At 48.7% G+C, this 15086-nt stretch overlaps 1 protein-coding gene across 1 annotated transcript in view; it reads left to right on the top strand.

Annotated features, from left to right (window-relative positions):
- Positions 1-13686, top strand: part of LOC104409194 (myelin transcription factor 1-like) — a gene marked incomplete at its 3' end in the record, with an annotated part of 17521 nt that extends 3835 nt beyond the window's left edge. The window contains exons 2-8 of the mRNA XM_010018997.1: positions 3854-3908; positions 5629-5659; positions 8819-8881; positions 9614-9861; positions 10746-11612; positions 12096-12230; positions 13596-13686. Of these exons, the coding sequence (XP_010017299.1) occupies positions 3854-3908; positions 5629-5659; positions 8819-8881; positions 9614-9861; positions 10746-11612; positions 12096-12230; positions 13596-13686 (1490 nt within the window). The remainder of the gene's footprint in view (positions 1-3853; positions 3909-5628; positions 5660-8818; positions 8882-9613; positions 9862-10745; positions 11613-12095; positions 12231-13595) is intronic.
- Positions 13687-15086: the final 1400 nt, after the last annotated feature.

Raw genomic sequence — 15086 nt, 5'->3', positions numbered from 1 at the left:
CCTGCTGATTCCTCACCTCCCTTTGTCCAGCTGAAGGCTTTTTCAGTGTGTTTATCTTCTCTGAGCTCCGTGGTGCTCCTGAATACATATAAAGTATTACCGCTGACCGTGGGGAATTTCAGCACGGCCCTTAATGGTATATTTGCATAGAGCTATCTAAGCCCAGGCACACCTGGGCATCAATGCATGGAAGGCTCCAATGGTTTTATATTAGCACCTCGGTTTTCCATTGGCAAGGAAATGTGTATTAAGATAAGAAAGCAGAAGAAAATATCAAGCCTGTAGGTACTCCATGAAATTAAACTTCAGAGCCGCGCTGCTGTTCCCACGCTGTATTGCTGTAGTTGTGGCAGCAGAGCAAGACGTTTGCTGTAGAAGCAGGCTGTTAAAATTCACATTGTGCTCAGGTTAAACTGGGTTTTGAGTTTATCTGTCTGAACCTCGCTGATTTAGATTTGCAGCTCTGGGACGTCATCAGCAAAGCTTGTATTACGGTTGTGTCAGGAAGCTCCTTAGTGCAGAGCAAACACATGGTGAGAAACAGCTCCTGCGAGCAGGCACCTTTAGAGAGAAGAGGCCGGGGGAAAAAAGAGGCACCGAGAGATGAAGTGATGTTCTCAAGGTTATCCCTAGTGTCAGCGTCAGACCACTGAGCTGAATCCTGAAGCAAGGACCCTAAGACACAGCACAGAGTCCTTTCCCCTGCATTGTCCTGTGATGTTGGGTTAGGAAACCTGTTAGGTGGTTGTTTTGTTTCAGATAATCCCGTGATAAGGTGGAGGAGGAGCAGAATAAATCTGTCTCTTCTAGCTGAGCTAACACACTCTGAGGTTGGCATGTGGTAGCAATAATTTCTTTGCAGGTTTCCTTTCAGATTGCTTTGTTTTCCATTCAGAGTTAAAATAATAAGAGTGAAATCCAGATAGCTTCTCAGCCTGGCTATTATGCGAGCGAGAGAGAGAACAAATGAAAATACCCTGTCAGTCTCCGAGACTGCAAACATGCACTGTGTGACCTGAAATTTCGCATTAAAACGATCTGTCTAGAGGGCTCCTCGCTGAGGAGGCAAACAATAAAGGACAGTGGTTTCATGTAACCTTCATGCATCCGAGCCCGATAACCACAGAGGCTCCAGAAGCGCGGTAATGGCCATGTCAGTTAATTTAAGTTGCCTGGGAGGAGCAGGGCCTGAGCTCAGAAATGGATCTTTTTTTTTCCTTGGTGTTTTTGCACTTTGGTGGGAAATGGAAGATTTATTTATTTATTTAGAGGATGCTGCTGCTGTTGGTTTAAGCTGGGGAAAGGAGCCTGATGGTGGAAAACAGAGTCTGGGAGTGCTGAGCACACCCCATCGCTCCGGTGCTGTAAGTGAAATGTCAATACACAGTGGTGGGGCTGTGTCAAGTTCTCAAACCAAGTTATGGGGTGTTCCTATGGGGGAAACACCACAGTAATTAATTTTTCTGCTTGTTTTTTTCTTTAAAGGCTGCTTTGGGCAGTTTATTTGGCTTTTCTGTCCTTTGGTCCTCAGTAAGGTTGGGTCCATCCCTGTCTTTTTAGGTGGCTCCTGTTCCCTTGGCCACATAGTGACTGAGAGTGCTCCTGTCTTCCCCATGTGTTTGATGCTTGTTTGAAAGTGGCTTTGAAGGCAATGGGAAGAATTGCCTTATGGGATGTTGTGAGGTTAGTGAGGAGCCTGGAGGTGATACTTAATTCTTCTAAAGACAAACGTGACATGAAATGAGATCTCCCCTATTTACAGACAAGCAGCTAAGCCCTTCCCACCTTCCAGTCTTGGAGGGGCAGGTTTAAGTAAGTTTTACTCTGCTTTTCCCTGCACTACCCCTGCAGGATCTCAGCCTTTCCTCTCTCTTTTGTGGCCAGAGCTGGCATGTCGCAGGCAGTGCCCATTACACTTCCCGCAGCCTGCCCTCTTCTGCCTCTGCCTAATTCCCCTGCAGAAACCCCGGATTGCCAAGGCAGCAGCCCAACACGTGCCAATTCCCTGGGAAAGCTGTCAAAAGAGAAAGCTTTCTCTGAAATCCCTTCTGGTTGGAGGCAGGCTCCCAGCAATCAAACGGATCAGTGGGACCGCCGGTGTGCAGCGGTGGCATTAGCTACCTCGCTCAGCGCGCGCCGACGTTGAAAGGCTCGTAAATGTAATGAAGTCCCTTTGACACCTGCTCCTCTCCACACTTTAAACGTGAGCCATTGGCCCGCAGGGAACTGGGGCTTTAAAAATACAAATTATAGTAATTGTCTGCTGTGTTATTGGGAAGATTGTAATAAGCGTGGAGCACAACACTGCGGCGCCACGAGCTGAATGCTGACAGGATGCATAAATTGCTCCGGGTTTTGATACACCACCCCCCCCTTTTCAACCCCCCTCTTCAATCTCCCCATCTAACAACTCGCATAAATCACTGTGTGTTAATGCTGCATTTCTGGAGAGAGGCACCTGGGGCACTTTTATCCCTCACCTTTGAGGTGTCCTCTCTCCCTGACTGCCCAGCAGTCTCGTTCCCCCTTTGCTGCCCCCAAATATCAGGGGGGACAGTTGAGGCCCAAACAAGCACCACACACTTTGAGGGTGACGGGTGAGGATGCTCAGTCTTTTCTGCTGGTGACTGCAAACAGCATCCATCCACTTTCAAGGCACATGTGGGGATGTGGTGGTGTGTATCATGTGTGCCTCATCCCCATCACCAGTGGAGCAGCACATGCTCAGCATGTGTGTCCCTTGTCCTCAACTGGGGTAGCAGTTGCTTGTGTCCCCCTCTGTCAATGTTCTGGAGGGTCAGCTATGGAGCATCCTCATTTGGGCTGGCACAGGAGCTGGCTGCATCCCTCTCCAGCTGGGCCTTGTAGAGGATGCTCCAAAGCGAAGTTGTTTTTATTATGTCACATAGTCCTTTCTCCCCTTTTCTCCCTCATAATGTCCCAGATGGCAATGCTGCAATAAAACCCGAATTGTCTTGTCCCCAAACTACCAGGGGTTCACCTCCTTGTGCACCCTCTTGGCGTTTGCTGCCAAATTCACCTGCCTGCAGAGAACATCTGCATCAAGGGTGAGACATAAAACCAGCTCTTTGACCACTTCAGCATCTCTGTTACTCTGGCTTTGGCCCTGCCGTGGAGGTCCCCAGCTATTGCTGCTCCCACCTCAGGCACAGCCTGATTTCAAAGCTCCCCTGACAGCACTGCACCCCAGAGGTGGCTGCACTTCAGCCTTATGCTACCTTGTGGCATGTTGTGATGTTTAATTAATATGAAGCACTTTGAAGTCCCTGATGTTACTTATTCATGCCCGTATTCCCTGCAGACCCTCCTGTTTGATGTCCACATTCCAGAGGTCATTTAGATGCAACCCTCTTTGTGTCAGATTTAAGCAGAGAGGAGAAGTTGCTCTTTAGGGCACTACATGTAAAGTTGCCCTTCCTGGGCATGAGATCAGCTCAGCTGCATGTTCAGAGATTTCTGTGTATGTGCTGGCTATTCACCTGGGTGCTGGCAGCACTTCCGTATATAAATACAGAGAAATCAGTTCTGCCCTTAACAAATGATGTCTCAGACACAGCTGTTTTCTGTTATAGGCCATCACATTGGGATGTTTGTCCTTTTCTGGTACCCAACAGGCAGAGTTCTTGTCGTGTCCCAGGATGTGGAAGTTAATTTGAGGTTACTCAATCTGAGTAGTGTGGGTTGAACAACGAAATCAGTGCACAAAACGTCTCAAAAAATGAGAAAGCTTTCCCTGTGGTCCAGGTATTTACACAGAGCAACAACCACACGTGAGTGTCCCTGAACGATAACTTTCTTGTCTTTCAACAAGTATCTTTCCTTTCCATTCCAGATGAGTTTAGAAAATGACGATAAGAGAGCACGCACGCGATCCAAGTCTATCAGAGGTAAGCAGCTGGGTATCCTGCAGCACGGGGATGTAGAGACTTGAGTTCCCTGCACTTTGCTTGTTCCAAACAAGCTTTGATTCTTCAAATCCAGGCTTAATGCTAAGTTATTCTCACTGCCCCCTTCTCCAACCCCACCAAAATTTGCCTACAAGCCTGGAAAACTCCCAGCCAGAAACCTTTACAGGTTTTCATGGTGTTTAATCCCCCATCCCCTACATGCAGGAGAAGTAACAACATTAAAAAGCCCCTTTGCATGCTGTTCTTGAGGGGGAATCACAATCACGGGAGCTTCAGATCAGCTCCTGGGGCTTTCATCATGCACACTCTGCCAGTGGCTTTGAAGTTGCACATCTGAGAGCACCTGGCAGAAGTAGTGCATGCTGGAGAGGGAAACAGGCCGTCCCTGGCAGGGATGTGAGGACAAACGGCTTGTTAATGCAAGGCTTGATTGCTCTTCATGTGCAGGTCTTTGGGAGAAGGGGAAATGCTCTGATACAGAGCACGGGGTGGTACCTCGAGTCATCCCATAGCATGTGTGATGGTTACAGACCAGCCTCTCCAGTTCGGTTCCTTTTTGTGGCCATGGATTCAATGAATTGCTGGATGGAGCTGGCTGAAATTCCTCCTTGCTCTTCTCAGCATCTGCATCCTTTTACAAACAAAATCAAACCCAGATGCTGTCAGTTGTGTTGAATAGAGCTTGCCTATGTGGGTTTCATTGCTTTGTTGCATGTACCTAAAGGTGCTGGCTGAGGTTGCTAATGAGAGTGCTCTGATCCTATTTATTTCCTTGCACCCTGCCTTCCCCACACTTGAATCTGGGTTTCTTGATGTGAAAAGGTGATTTATTGCACTCACCCTGGGACTTGCTGCTGCCTCCAGTTTGTTGAGGCTTGTGAGTCATCCCACCGGGAGCTGGATCCCAGGAAACCCAATTAGCTCAAACAAATTGAGCAAACGTGTTGTGGTTTTCAGCCTGGGCAAATGTAGACGTGTGTTTTGGGGCTCTTTAACTCCTGGTTATTTAGATTCCTGGCTGGATGTAAGGTTTCAGCAGCGATGAGATGTTGTTATTGCAAGCAGTGAGAAGTTCTCTTATTCACAAGTGAGGAATAACCTCTAAAGCCCCTACAAACTGTTGTTCACCCTAAAATAACACATTCCCTACCACGTGTCTGAGCATAGCCAAGGGGCTCCCACATCAGTCTGGGATGACAAGAGAAATGTAGCTGTGCCTGTTGATGGTCTGGAGGTAAATGTGGCCAGTGCAGCAAAACAGTTGTGAACCATGCAAGAAGTAATGGAGAAGCATATTTTAAAGGCAAGCATAGAGAAGAAGGCATGAGAAACTCTGTCTTTACTTGAAAGTATTTGAGTTACATGCATGTATATCAGTACAGCTCCATTGACTTCAAACCCATCATGTATTTAGAGACGGGGCAGTCCCTGATGTTACAAACATACACTCAGGTGCTTGAAATTAAGCACAGGATTTACAAGGCAGGATTATGATTTACTACAGGCTGGCATGCAGTACATGATGGTAGGACAGATTTGTCCTCTCTTTCCCAAATGGGATGCCTACGGAGGAGATGGAAACCCAGCTGCAGGCAGGAGAGGATCCCCCCAGAGAAAGGGGATGTCTCAGGGGGGGATGTGGGCACCCCTGTTGTGTTTTTGACCTTGTGTTTGTTTCCATTGCTGCATCCTGCCCCAGTGCCCACGGAGCTCATCGGCCAGGAGGTGAGGTAAGGACCCTGCTCCTCCTTGGTGATGAGAAGGGAGGCCCTGTGCTGGGAACCTGGGTGAGGGGAGTGAACCCACGGGACTAAGGGGGTGGAGGTCTTGCTGGGGAGCTGATATTGGTGGGCACCTCCTTGTGCCTAAGTTCTCAGGGCACCACTTGACAACACACATCAGAGGAACCACAGGATGAAAACATGAGCTCTGGATGGGTCACATTAGACTGAAGACCCTTCAGCCATACTCTGTCCTAAACCCCAGCAAAACCTAATACCCACATTCTGTGTCGCAGGATCATTAGAGACAGCATCCTACTAACCAGAGTTTCTTTTCCATGTATAATACCTCCTCTAATTGCCCCCAGACAACCTTGAGCCACATCGCTTCTCATGCCAGATGCTTCTCCTTTGGCCCTGTGTCCCCTCTTGAATCACTGCGGTCCTGTTGTCACTGGTGTAGCAGCACTGGCATGCCAACAGCAGCAGCCAAAAGAGCAGGAGCAAGTCTCTGCAGCCCTACAGAGCTTCTCATTAGAAATAACAGCCTCCCCCAACTCTAAGCTCCCATTAAACCCTGCACAAGGGCTTACGCAAGAGGTAGGAGTCTTTAACCTGGACAAGCACTAATAGCAGGGGCTGCCTCTCCTGGCAGCCTCTGTTAGAAAGCCGTATGTGTCAAAGAGTAATTGGACCTTAACCAGCCCAATTTGAGAGCATTTCTGCTGCTCCTCTCTCCTATTACTCTGGAGAGACGGGAGGAGCGGGTGGTGAACAGCCACTTCTCCAACTTTTATTGCTGAACACTCGAGTGGAGGTGGTAATTGGAGCAGGTGACATATATAAGGGGTAGGACAGAGTGCTCCACAAAGCCATCTCTGCAGCTGTCACCTAATTGCCTGAATAACTGGACGATTAATCGACTAATTGGAAGCAGGGCATCGTCTGCATGACAATAAGAGGTCCTTTTGTCAGGCTGGGGAGAGGGGGAGAGCAGGTCTGTGGGGTGGCTCTGGTGGGGAAGGAGAGGAGATTTCATAGACCTCAAAGCCCTTTTCCTCTGTTGGGACGCCTGCCAAAATACGTGAAACCTCCACAGAGGAGAACAGGGATGGGAAAGCCCAGCCCAGAGCATGCAGAGCATCACCTCTGTGCTGGTGCTTTTTAAAAGGGTTAAATTAACACACCAAAGCCACAGACACCCCAAATCGCCACCTGCTTCAGAAAACCTCGACACTGAACCACTTGGCTCTTTCCTACTTACTTTTCACTGCAGGCTTCATTTCACCACATCAAATATCTGATCTTCATCAGAGCTGCTCTTGTTTCCCACTCAATAAGGGCTTTTTCAGGCAAGTCACTGGTAACATAAACACTGCTCTGTCTTTTGGCATGCAGTCACTTCAAAGTGTGTCTGGGGCTGCTGAGGACAGAGCTTCAGTCATGACTGAGGGCAATTAGAATTAAATAGACTTTCAGATCATCAGCAGAGGGAGCAGTGAAGGGGGGAGCTCCCTTTTCCAATTATGTGATTTAGCGGGATGAGCAGGGAACCATCACCCAAGTGATGATGTTGGAGGATGCTCAGCATCTAGGGTTGAAGGCTGGCCATGAGTGAAAGGGGGACATCATTTTGAAGGGGCTACGAGGTGCTGCTCACACCCATGGCTCTTAGAAAAAGCTTTGTCCCCCTCAGGGAGGTACTGCCATCATTTGCCCTGTTAGCATTAGAATCATAGGCTGGTTTGGGTTGGAAGGGACCTTAAAGTTCATCTAGCTCCAACCCCCTGCCATAGGCAGGGACACCTTCCACTAGAGCAGGTTGCTTTGCTAAGCTAAAGCAATCTGGTCTCCCTGAAGGCCAGACTCCTCCTCTCCTGACAGCTCAGTAGCCCTTTCCCATCACAGTTTGGGGTTGAATTCTGTTCTTTTGAACACAGTGATGTGACTTGTGCAGTGTTCTAGGGAGTCAAGTCATTAATAACCCACCGGTGCACCCGGAGCTGCTGCATCCATTAGTGCACTCAGATCCTCCTTACCCATCGCTGTCTGCAAGGGCTGAGCTCTCTGCTGAGAGCAGGAATTCTGAGCCCCTAAAGCCTGACTTGGCACTTGGTCCTATTTAATGTTGTCCTGTGTCTTTTACTCCAGGAATAACAGGCTGGGCAGATCCCCCTCTGGGCTGGTGATGTCTTCTCCCTTTGCACCGTCATCAAAAGATTTCATTAGCGCTTACAACTTCCCGGGCCGAGGGTGATACGGTGCTAAATGAGGTTATTAATCGTACACGGCTCCAGAATCCTTCAGACGTCAGGCAAATCACTTGGGCATCCTATAATCAATGCCATAATCTGGTTTTGCCAGAAAATGTTTGCTTTAATGCTTCTTAGCTGGAGCTCTTATAGCTCCTGGAGCTGGGACTAATTATACCCCTGCCAGGGATGCGCTGAGGGATGCAGTGAGTGGCTTATGGCAAAGGCAGCAGAGGCTGTGAGTGCTGCTCAGAGCCCCCTGGAAGTCTTTAACTCACCCTCTCCTGCAAAGCAGCAGGAACAAATGTGGGGATTTGGGAGAGCTGGTCACTTAAATCCCATCCATCCCCCTAAAAGCAAGGCTCCGAGGTGCTTCTGAGGACTTTTGTCCTGGTGATCTCCCCACAACGTGCCCTGGCTAAAATCTTGCTCTATTCCCAGCCTGCTCTTTCCATAAAGCCACCCATTTCTTGCTGCAAGGACCCCAAGTTCCTTGACAAGCCGTTAAATAGGTGAAAAGCCCATGTTTTCCTCCCGCACCAGAGAGAAAGGAAGCTGAGGAGTGGGAGCGGGAGGCAGAGTGCAGTGGTTGTCTGCTTTTTAAAACCTTGCTCTTACACATGCAAATCTTTAATTAAACATACTCATAAAACTATAATGAACCGTTCATTTAATTAAATGGGGTGAGTAATTTCATTAATTTTTAGCAAACTGCATGGCTGCTCTCCTGCCCTCCTCGCTTGGAATTCAAAGGGCCAAGCTGAACCAGTTGAGGGGAATTATCTACCCTTTTGTGGGTATTTTGTTCCTCGGGCACAGGATCTGTTTAACTCACTACAGTCTATATACTTCTAATTAAAACTGAATTCTCGGAGTGCTATTGCTGCTCCTGATGGTTGCTTGTTTCCCTCTCAAGCTGTCCAACCCCAGGCTGTAACGGCTCAGGACACATCCGTGGAAAGTATGCAAGACATAGAAGGTGAGCACGGGTTGGAGGTAATGAGGATGGTAAAATGCAAGCAAGAAACCAAAAGACAGGCGTTCACTGGGGAGAGGCTGGTTCACAGAAGCAACCTCACTCACCTGCCCCAGATCTGTCCACCAAAGAGCCTATTTCAGTCTCTCCGTCAGTTTGTGAGGGATCCTGGGGGATCTGCTTCTCCAGGCTGACAGTGGCCTTCCCACGGACCCCAAAACTAGGCAGAAGTATCTGCTTCAGGCACCTGAGGTTGATGGGAGCTGTTGGCAGGCAGAGATTTTTGTCTGTTTGGTGCCTCTGTGGATGGGGAGGGGAAATGAGAGTGTGTTGTCTGCCTTGGTCATGCTAGCCTTAACTGATGTTGTCATCACCCTATAATGGTGAAATCAGAGCAGTTGGTAGATGTGACCTAGAAACCCAGCCTGGTTTCATAGTGGTGCTGGGAGCTGTTGGTCCTGCTGCTCCCAGGACAAATGGCCAAGGGCCAGACTGTTGGAGCGAGCCCAGCATCCTTGCACTGAGAAAAGTTGACACAGTTGCACAAAGTCAAGGTCTGAGAGCAGATCTTCTGGTCATGAAGAGTTAAACCAGATAAAAGCCTGGGCTGCTGAATGAGCTGGTATTTTTAGTGGGTATTTGTCCCCCTTGCCTTTGCCAAACTGGTTCAGATGCTATAGCCATGTCTTTCTCACTCGGCACTGCCTCCTCTCTGCTCCTTGATCCCATCTGCAGTTTACAAAGCTGCCCTCTAGCAAAGAAGAGGAAACTTCAGGATGCGGAGGCCGAACATCTGGTGTCGAAGAGAAAATCCCATCCGCTCAAGCTGGCCTTGGATGAAGGCTACAACGTCGACAGCGATGGCAGCGAGGAGGCTGAGGCGAAGGAGGAGTCCGGCTCTGACGAGTCGGAGGGGACGCTGGAGGAGGATGAGGCAGAGGCGGTGGAGCAGGAGGAGACCCACAGCCCCGAGCCCTCAGAAGGTGTTTTATCATTCCTTACTGATTGCAGCGTTGTGTTCTGCAGATGAATGAAGGGCAGGGAGTTGTTAACCAGGAGTTACGGCTCCTCTGTATTATGTACATGATGGGTCCTTCAGTTACGTTTGGTGGAAGCACAATGGCAAAGCTCTTGTTAAGCTGACAGGATATGATATGCACAGAGTGTCCCCAGTGTTTTCACACTGAGAGCTTTTCCATCAGGGATGCTCCTTGGGGAAGGACCCATGGAAAGCACAAAGGGGCTCACTGCACGGCTCAGATGCAGCGGGGAAGGCAGTCAGGGTCCTGCAGTGGTGCCTCGAGGGGCTCGGCTGGCTTCCCTGTTCTGCGAGCAATCCCAATGGATCCGGCTGCTATCCCAGAGGAGAAGTGACAGGCAAATGAGCCAGGGATCCAGCTGGGGTCCCAGTTTGGAGCCCCTGGTTTGGGAAGCACTGGGAGCGAGGGGGCTGGATGCCTGCTGACAATGGGGGGTTGGGAAACTGCGTGCTTCTGAGCTCTACAAAAGCTTCCACATGGAAATCCCCTTTCTACCTGCCATCCACTAATGCAATAAATTAGGCTGCTTCAGGAGTATAACAGCCAGGCTCCGGTTTCAATTAAGCTTAAGTAAGACAAAGAGATGTTTATGAGCTTATATAATTAATCTCTTTTCCTCCTTTTTCCTTTTCCTTTTTCCTTTTTTCTTTTACTCTTTTTTCCTTTTCTTTTCATTTTTTCATTTATTTTTCCTTATTTTTTCCTTTTTTTATTTTTCCTTTTTCTACCTTTTCCTCCCTTTCTTCCTTTTCCACTTCCTCCTTTTTTTTTTTTTTTTTTTTCCCTTTTCCTCCCTTTTTCTTTCTTTTTTTCCCTGCCTTCTTCAGAGAGAAGCCCAACAAAATCAACCCATTATGGACAGAACACAGCAACAAGTACGTCTGGACCCAGCAAGGCCAACTATAGCAGCTATCAAGAAATTATCGCCAACTCTCTCCTAAACCTAGGCCAAATAGCAGAGGAAACCCTCGCCATTGAAGGGCAGCTGCCTGAGGCTGAGCTGCAGGTCTCCAAGCCCCCATCCAACGTTGTGCATCTGGTCCATGAGGATGCAGGAGAGGAGGAGGAGTTAGTGGAGGAGGAGTGCGACAAGGAGATCATCATCCAGACGGAGGATGCGGAGGAAGTCATCGAGGTCACCAGCGAACGCAGCAGCGAGTTGTGTCCAGAGCACCGGGACGATGCGAGCTGCGAGGAGTCCTGCAAACTGCAGAAGACTGAAGCAGAAGAGGATGAGGACGAGGAGGAGGAAGATGAGGAGGAGGAAGAAGAGGATGAAGATGAGGAGGATGAAGAGGAAGAAGAAGAGGAGGATGAAGAGGAAGAGGAGATGGCTCCAGAGGTGATTTGTGAAGAAGCTCCTCACACTTCTCAGGACACCCAGAAAAGCCACTGTGAAGGGCAGTTCAGCCCAAAGCCCGAGTACTCGGTCATCGTGGAGGTCCGGTCGGATGATGACAAAGACGATGATGCCCGATCCCAGAAATCCGCGGTGACCGATGAATCAGAGATGTACGACATGATGACCAGGGGGAACCTGGGGCTGCTGGAACAAGCCATTGCGCTGAAAGCCGAGCAGGTGAAAATTGTGCGGGAGCCCAGTCGGCTGCCGGGGGAGCACGTGAAGCACTTCCCGGTGGATGAGAAGCAGAGCAAACCACTGGACAGCATCCGAAAGAGCTACTATGGCAAAGGTATGGGGACATGTGCCTCCTTCCTGCCCATCCCTAGTGAAAGAGCTGGACTTGTCCACTCAGCACCCCATGACAACTAGGCTGTGGGGGGGTGGTTCACAACCCACAGAGGGAATTTAGCCACAGATCCTCAAAGGCTGGTTTAAAATCCAAGTGGGTTTTAAAGTAGTGGTAGGAGAATGGCCACAGCAACACAAGGGACTTGGTAGTAGCTGCAGAGTCCCCTGGGTGCAAAGCTGCGCTGCCTGCTTCATCTCTGTGAGCAGCTCCATGCTTCGAGCCAGGTTAATTACTCAAATTGCTTTGCTGATATTAATTTCTGAAGCTTCCAGTGTTATAAATCCACCTTCAGGAAGAAACCTTCCAAACGCGAAGAGTTTCTCCCTGTTTGACTGGAAAAGTGGTGGGAAGCACCCTCAGCAGTTCTTTCCTTTCCACCTCTCCCCCTCCCCGCTTCCCACCGCCCTTTCCCACAATCCCTAGATCCCTCAAGACCTGAGAAGCGAGAAATCAAATGTCCAACTCCTGGCTGCGATGGGACTGGCCACGTCACGGGACTCTACCCTCACCACCGCAGCCTCTCTGGCTGTCCGCACAAAGACAGGATCCCTCCCGAGAGTGAGTACATGGAGGGATATGTGGTACTTAAATTAGTCTGAAGCCTTAATTCCTAGAGGGAATTTCTCAGCTGATGGGTAGAGCTGTCTTGAGGCCAACGGGTACTTCAGATAGTCCCAAATGATGTGAATTGTATGGCTGAGTCCCCAGCGCAAGCCTGCTGTTAATCCTTGGGGTATAACAGAGTTTCTGGCATGGGATGGTGCTTTTCCAAGTTGTTCCCGGATGTTTCTATCCACCATATGGATATGGTGGCTGTGGAGTTCACTACAAAGTCCTACCCTTCTTAAAGATTTTTAGCACCATCCTGTGGAGAATGAGATGCCTTCTCTGAAAATCCAAGAGGTGCTTTAAAACGTGTGCCCACATCCAGAGGTGTACTAAGCAGTTCCCATCTTTACACTGAATGCCACTTACTTTTCCCTGTTTGGGATACCACATTGGGAAAAGAGGAAACTCTTCTTTCTCGCTGTCCAGCCGTGCTGAAGGTGCTGCTGTATGGCAAAGAAGAGGAGTTCAGGATGTGGAGGAGAGTTGAGTCTCCTTCTATGTTCTCATCACTGTAAAACTCCCAATGTGCTACACCAGGATTCATCTATTCCACAGAAAATATTTATCATCATCATAACAGCTTTTTATATATATAGATGCATAGAGATTTTATTTCTACCTCTCTACCAGCATCTGAAATAGCTTTCCCTGTACATATACATAAAAATCAATGTTGTATGTTTATGATAATGCCATAATAGACAGGAAAAAAAAGGAGCCTTTCCTTATCAGTAATTTCAAAGGTTGCAGACCTGCCATAAACACCCAACTGCAGGAAACAAGGAGGAAGTACAGCTTGAATGCAAGAAAAGGGTATTAATAAACCCCTAACGCGAGCTGTGTGCTTTAGAAAAGCTTGCAAATCAAAGCATTTTCTTTACTTTTAAGGTCAGTGCTGCAGGGAACAATAACCCTGAAGATTAAAAATAAAAAGAAAAATAAATCAAAAAGCAGACAAGTCCTAAGGATAAATCAGAGAGACAGTTTCAATCACTTAAAGCCACCTGAAACTGGGAGATCTGGCTCCAAAAGGGTGGTGGTGGGATGGGGGAAACCAAATTCCACTTGGCAAAGGAGAAGGAAGGACAAGCTGTGTGCAGAGATGCTAATCTAGTGCTGACCTGAGCGCTGCTGCCTTCTAAATCTCTTACTCTTCACACAGACAAATTGAACTAGAGCATTTCACGTTCCCTGATTGCTAAGAAGCAACAAGACTTGATGATTTTGTCTTTTTTTTTTTTTTTCTTCCCTCTGATTTTTATCAAGTTGTTTTTGCTTCCCTTCCCCTCTCCCCTTCCCCTTCTCGCTCCCAAGTCTTGGCGATGCACGAGAACGTGTTGAAATGCCCCACGCCAGGCTGCACAGGACAGGGTCACGTCAACAGCAACCGCAACACGCACAGGAGGTACCAGCTTTGATTTCTTCTCCCTAACGGCCAGGGCAAGGATGGCAGCCGGAAAACCACCCCCAAAGCCCTGGCTTCACTCTTGCACTGAGAGATGGGGCAACTAAGATGGGCAAATAATAATATGGCTCATAATATAATTATGAGCCATAATAATATGGGGCAGTGATTTCTGGCTGGGCAATGCTTCCAGGTGGGACTGTGGAGGAGTAGATGGAGATGGGAGTTCATGGAAGAGGTGGTTGGCACAGGGTGCCCGGTGAGGCTGACTGGAGGATGCTGTTTATGTTTGGTTGTGGGGCACTGCGCAGGATTTCTAGGAACATCCCTAATATTTAGGCTGAAATGCTTCTTGAGCTGGGAATTTCAGTCCTTTTGCTGTAGGACTTCAGCCCAGATGTGGTCAGGAGGGGACAGAGTTGTGCTTTGGGACCTGTAATTACACCCCATGCTCTGGCTTCAGCTAAATTTGAGCACTTCTACAAACAGGAAGGCTGTAAGAGGAGGAGGTGATGGTGCACTTAAAAGCTAGAAACCTTTCAAAAAGCCAGACCAGCTTGTGCTACGGGGATGCACTCATGAATTTATGATTTACCATTCATTACACTTGAGCTTAACTGGCAAAGAGTGACAGCTCTGTGAGTGCTGATGCGTTTGCAGGCGCAAGGTGAGTTTGTGTCATTACTCGTTCAGCCGTGGAGGAAGCTGGAGGATGCTTCGTTGTAGCTGCTGGAGGGAAATCAGGGAAATCTGCTTGGTTAACTGAGAAGCTGGGTTTGGTGCAGGCAGCAAGTGATCGCAGTGAGACCGAGGTGATCCAGTGGTGGTAGTGGGTTATGGAGCGAGCTTTGGGGTGAGATCCAGTGGGGTTAGAACTCTGAATTTCACATGGGGCTGGGTTTGGGTTCTCTCAGTGCTGGCTGCTCTGGTGATGAAGGTGCCTGTGATGGCTTGGGGTCAACTGGGAGCATGAGAGCTCTGCTTAGGAGAGGTTTTTAGCTTCCCTAAGCAGTTGCTGTAAGAGCCAAGCTGTCCCAAAGTGGCAAAGCCTGGCTCACATTTAGGGTGTACGTGAGTAAAAGCCATTACAGCTCCCAACCTCCCCCAGGCACCGATGCGCTGGCAGCCCTGCACATCAGAAGTGTAAATGTTTCTCTGCAGAAAATCCACAGAAATACAAATGAAAAAATGACATTTAACAGCTAAAACCACTCAGAGAAACCAGCCTCATCTCCTGCCCCTTCTGTGCTCAGCTCAGGGGAGCTGCTGCCTTCATCCGCCTGCAGGCACTGGGGATACTCTGGGGCTCATTGTGGTGACATTTGGCACTTGGTGTTTGGCTGCTTTGCTGCTGGCCAAGGCTAAAAGCAGTAATAAGAAATATAATATTTAATGTTAAT

The sequence above is a fragment of the Nestor notabilis genome, unplaced genomic scaffold (genome assembly GCF_000696875.1).
Source record: "Nestor notabilis isolate BGI_N333 unplaced genomic scaffold, ASM69687v1 scaffold9337, whole genome shotgun sequence".
NCBI classification, from domain to species: domain Eukaryota; kingdom Metazoa; phylum Chordata; class Aves; order Psittaciformes; family Psittacidae; genus Nestor; species Nestor notabilis.
This window is presented reverse-complemented; position numbering and strand designations above follow the sequence as displayed.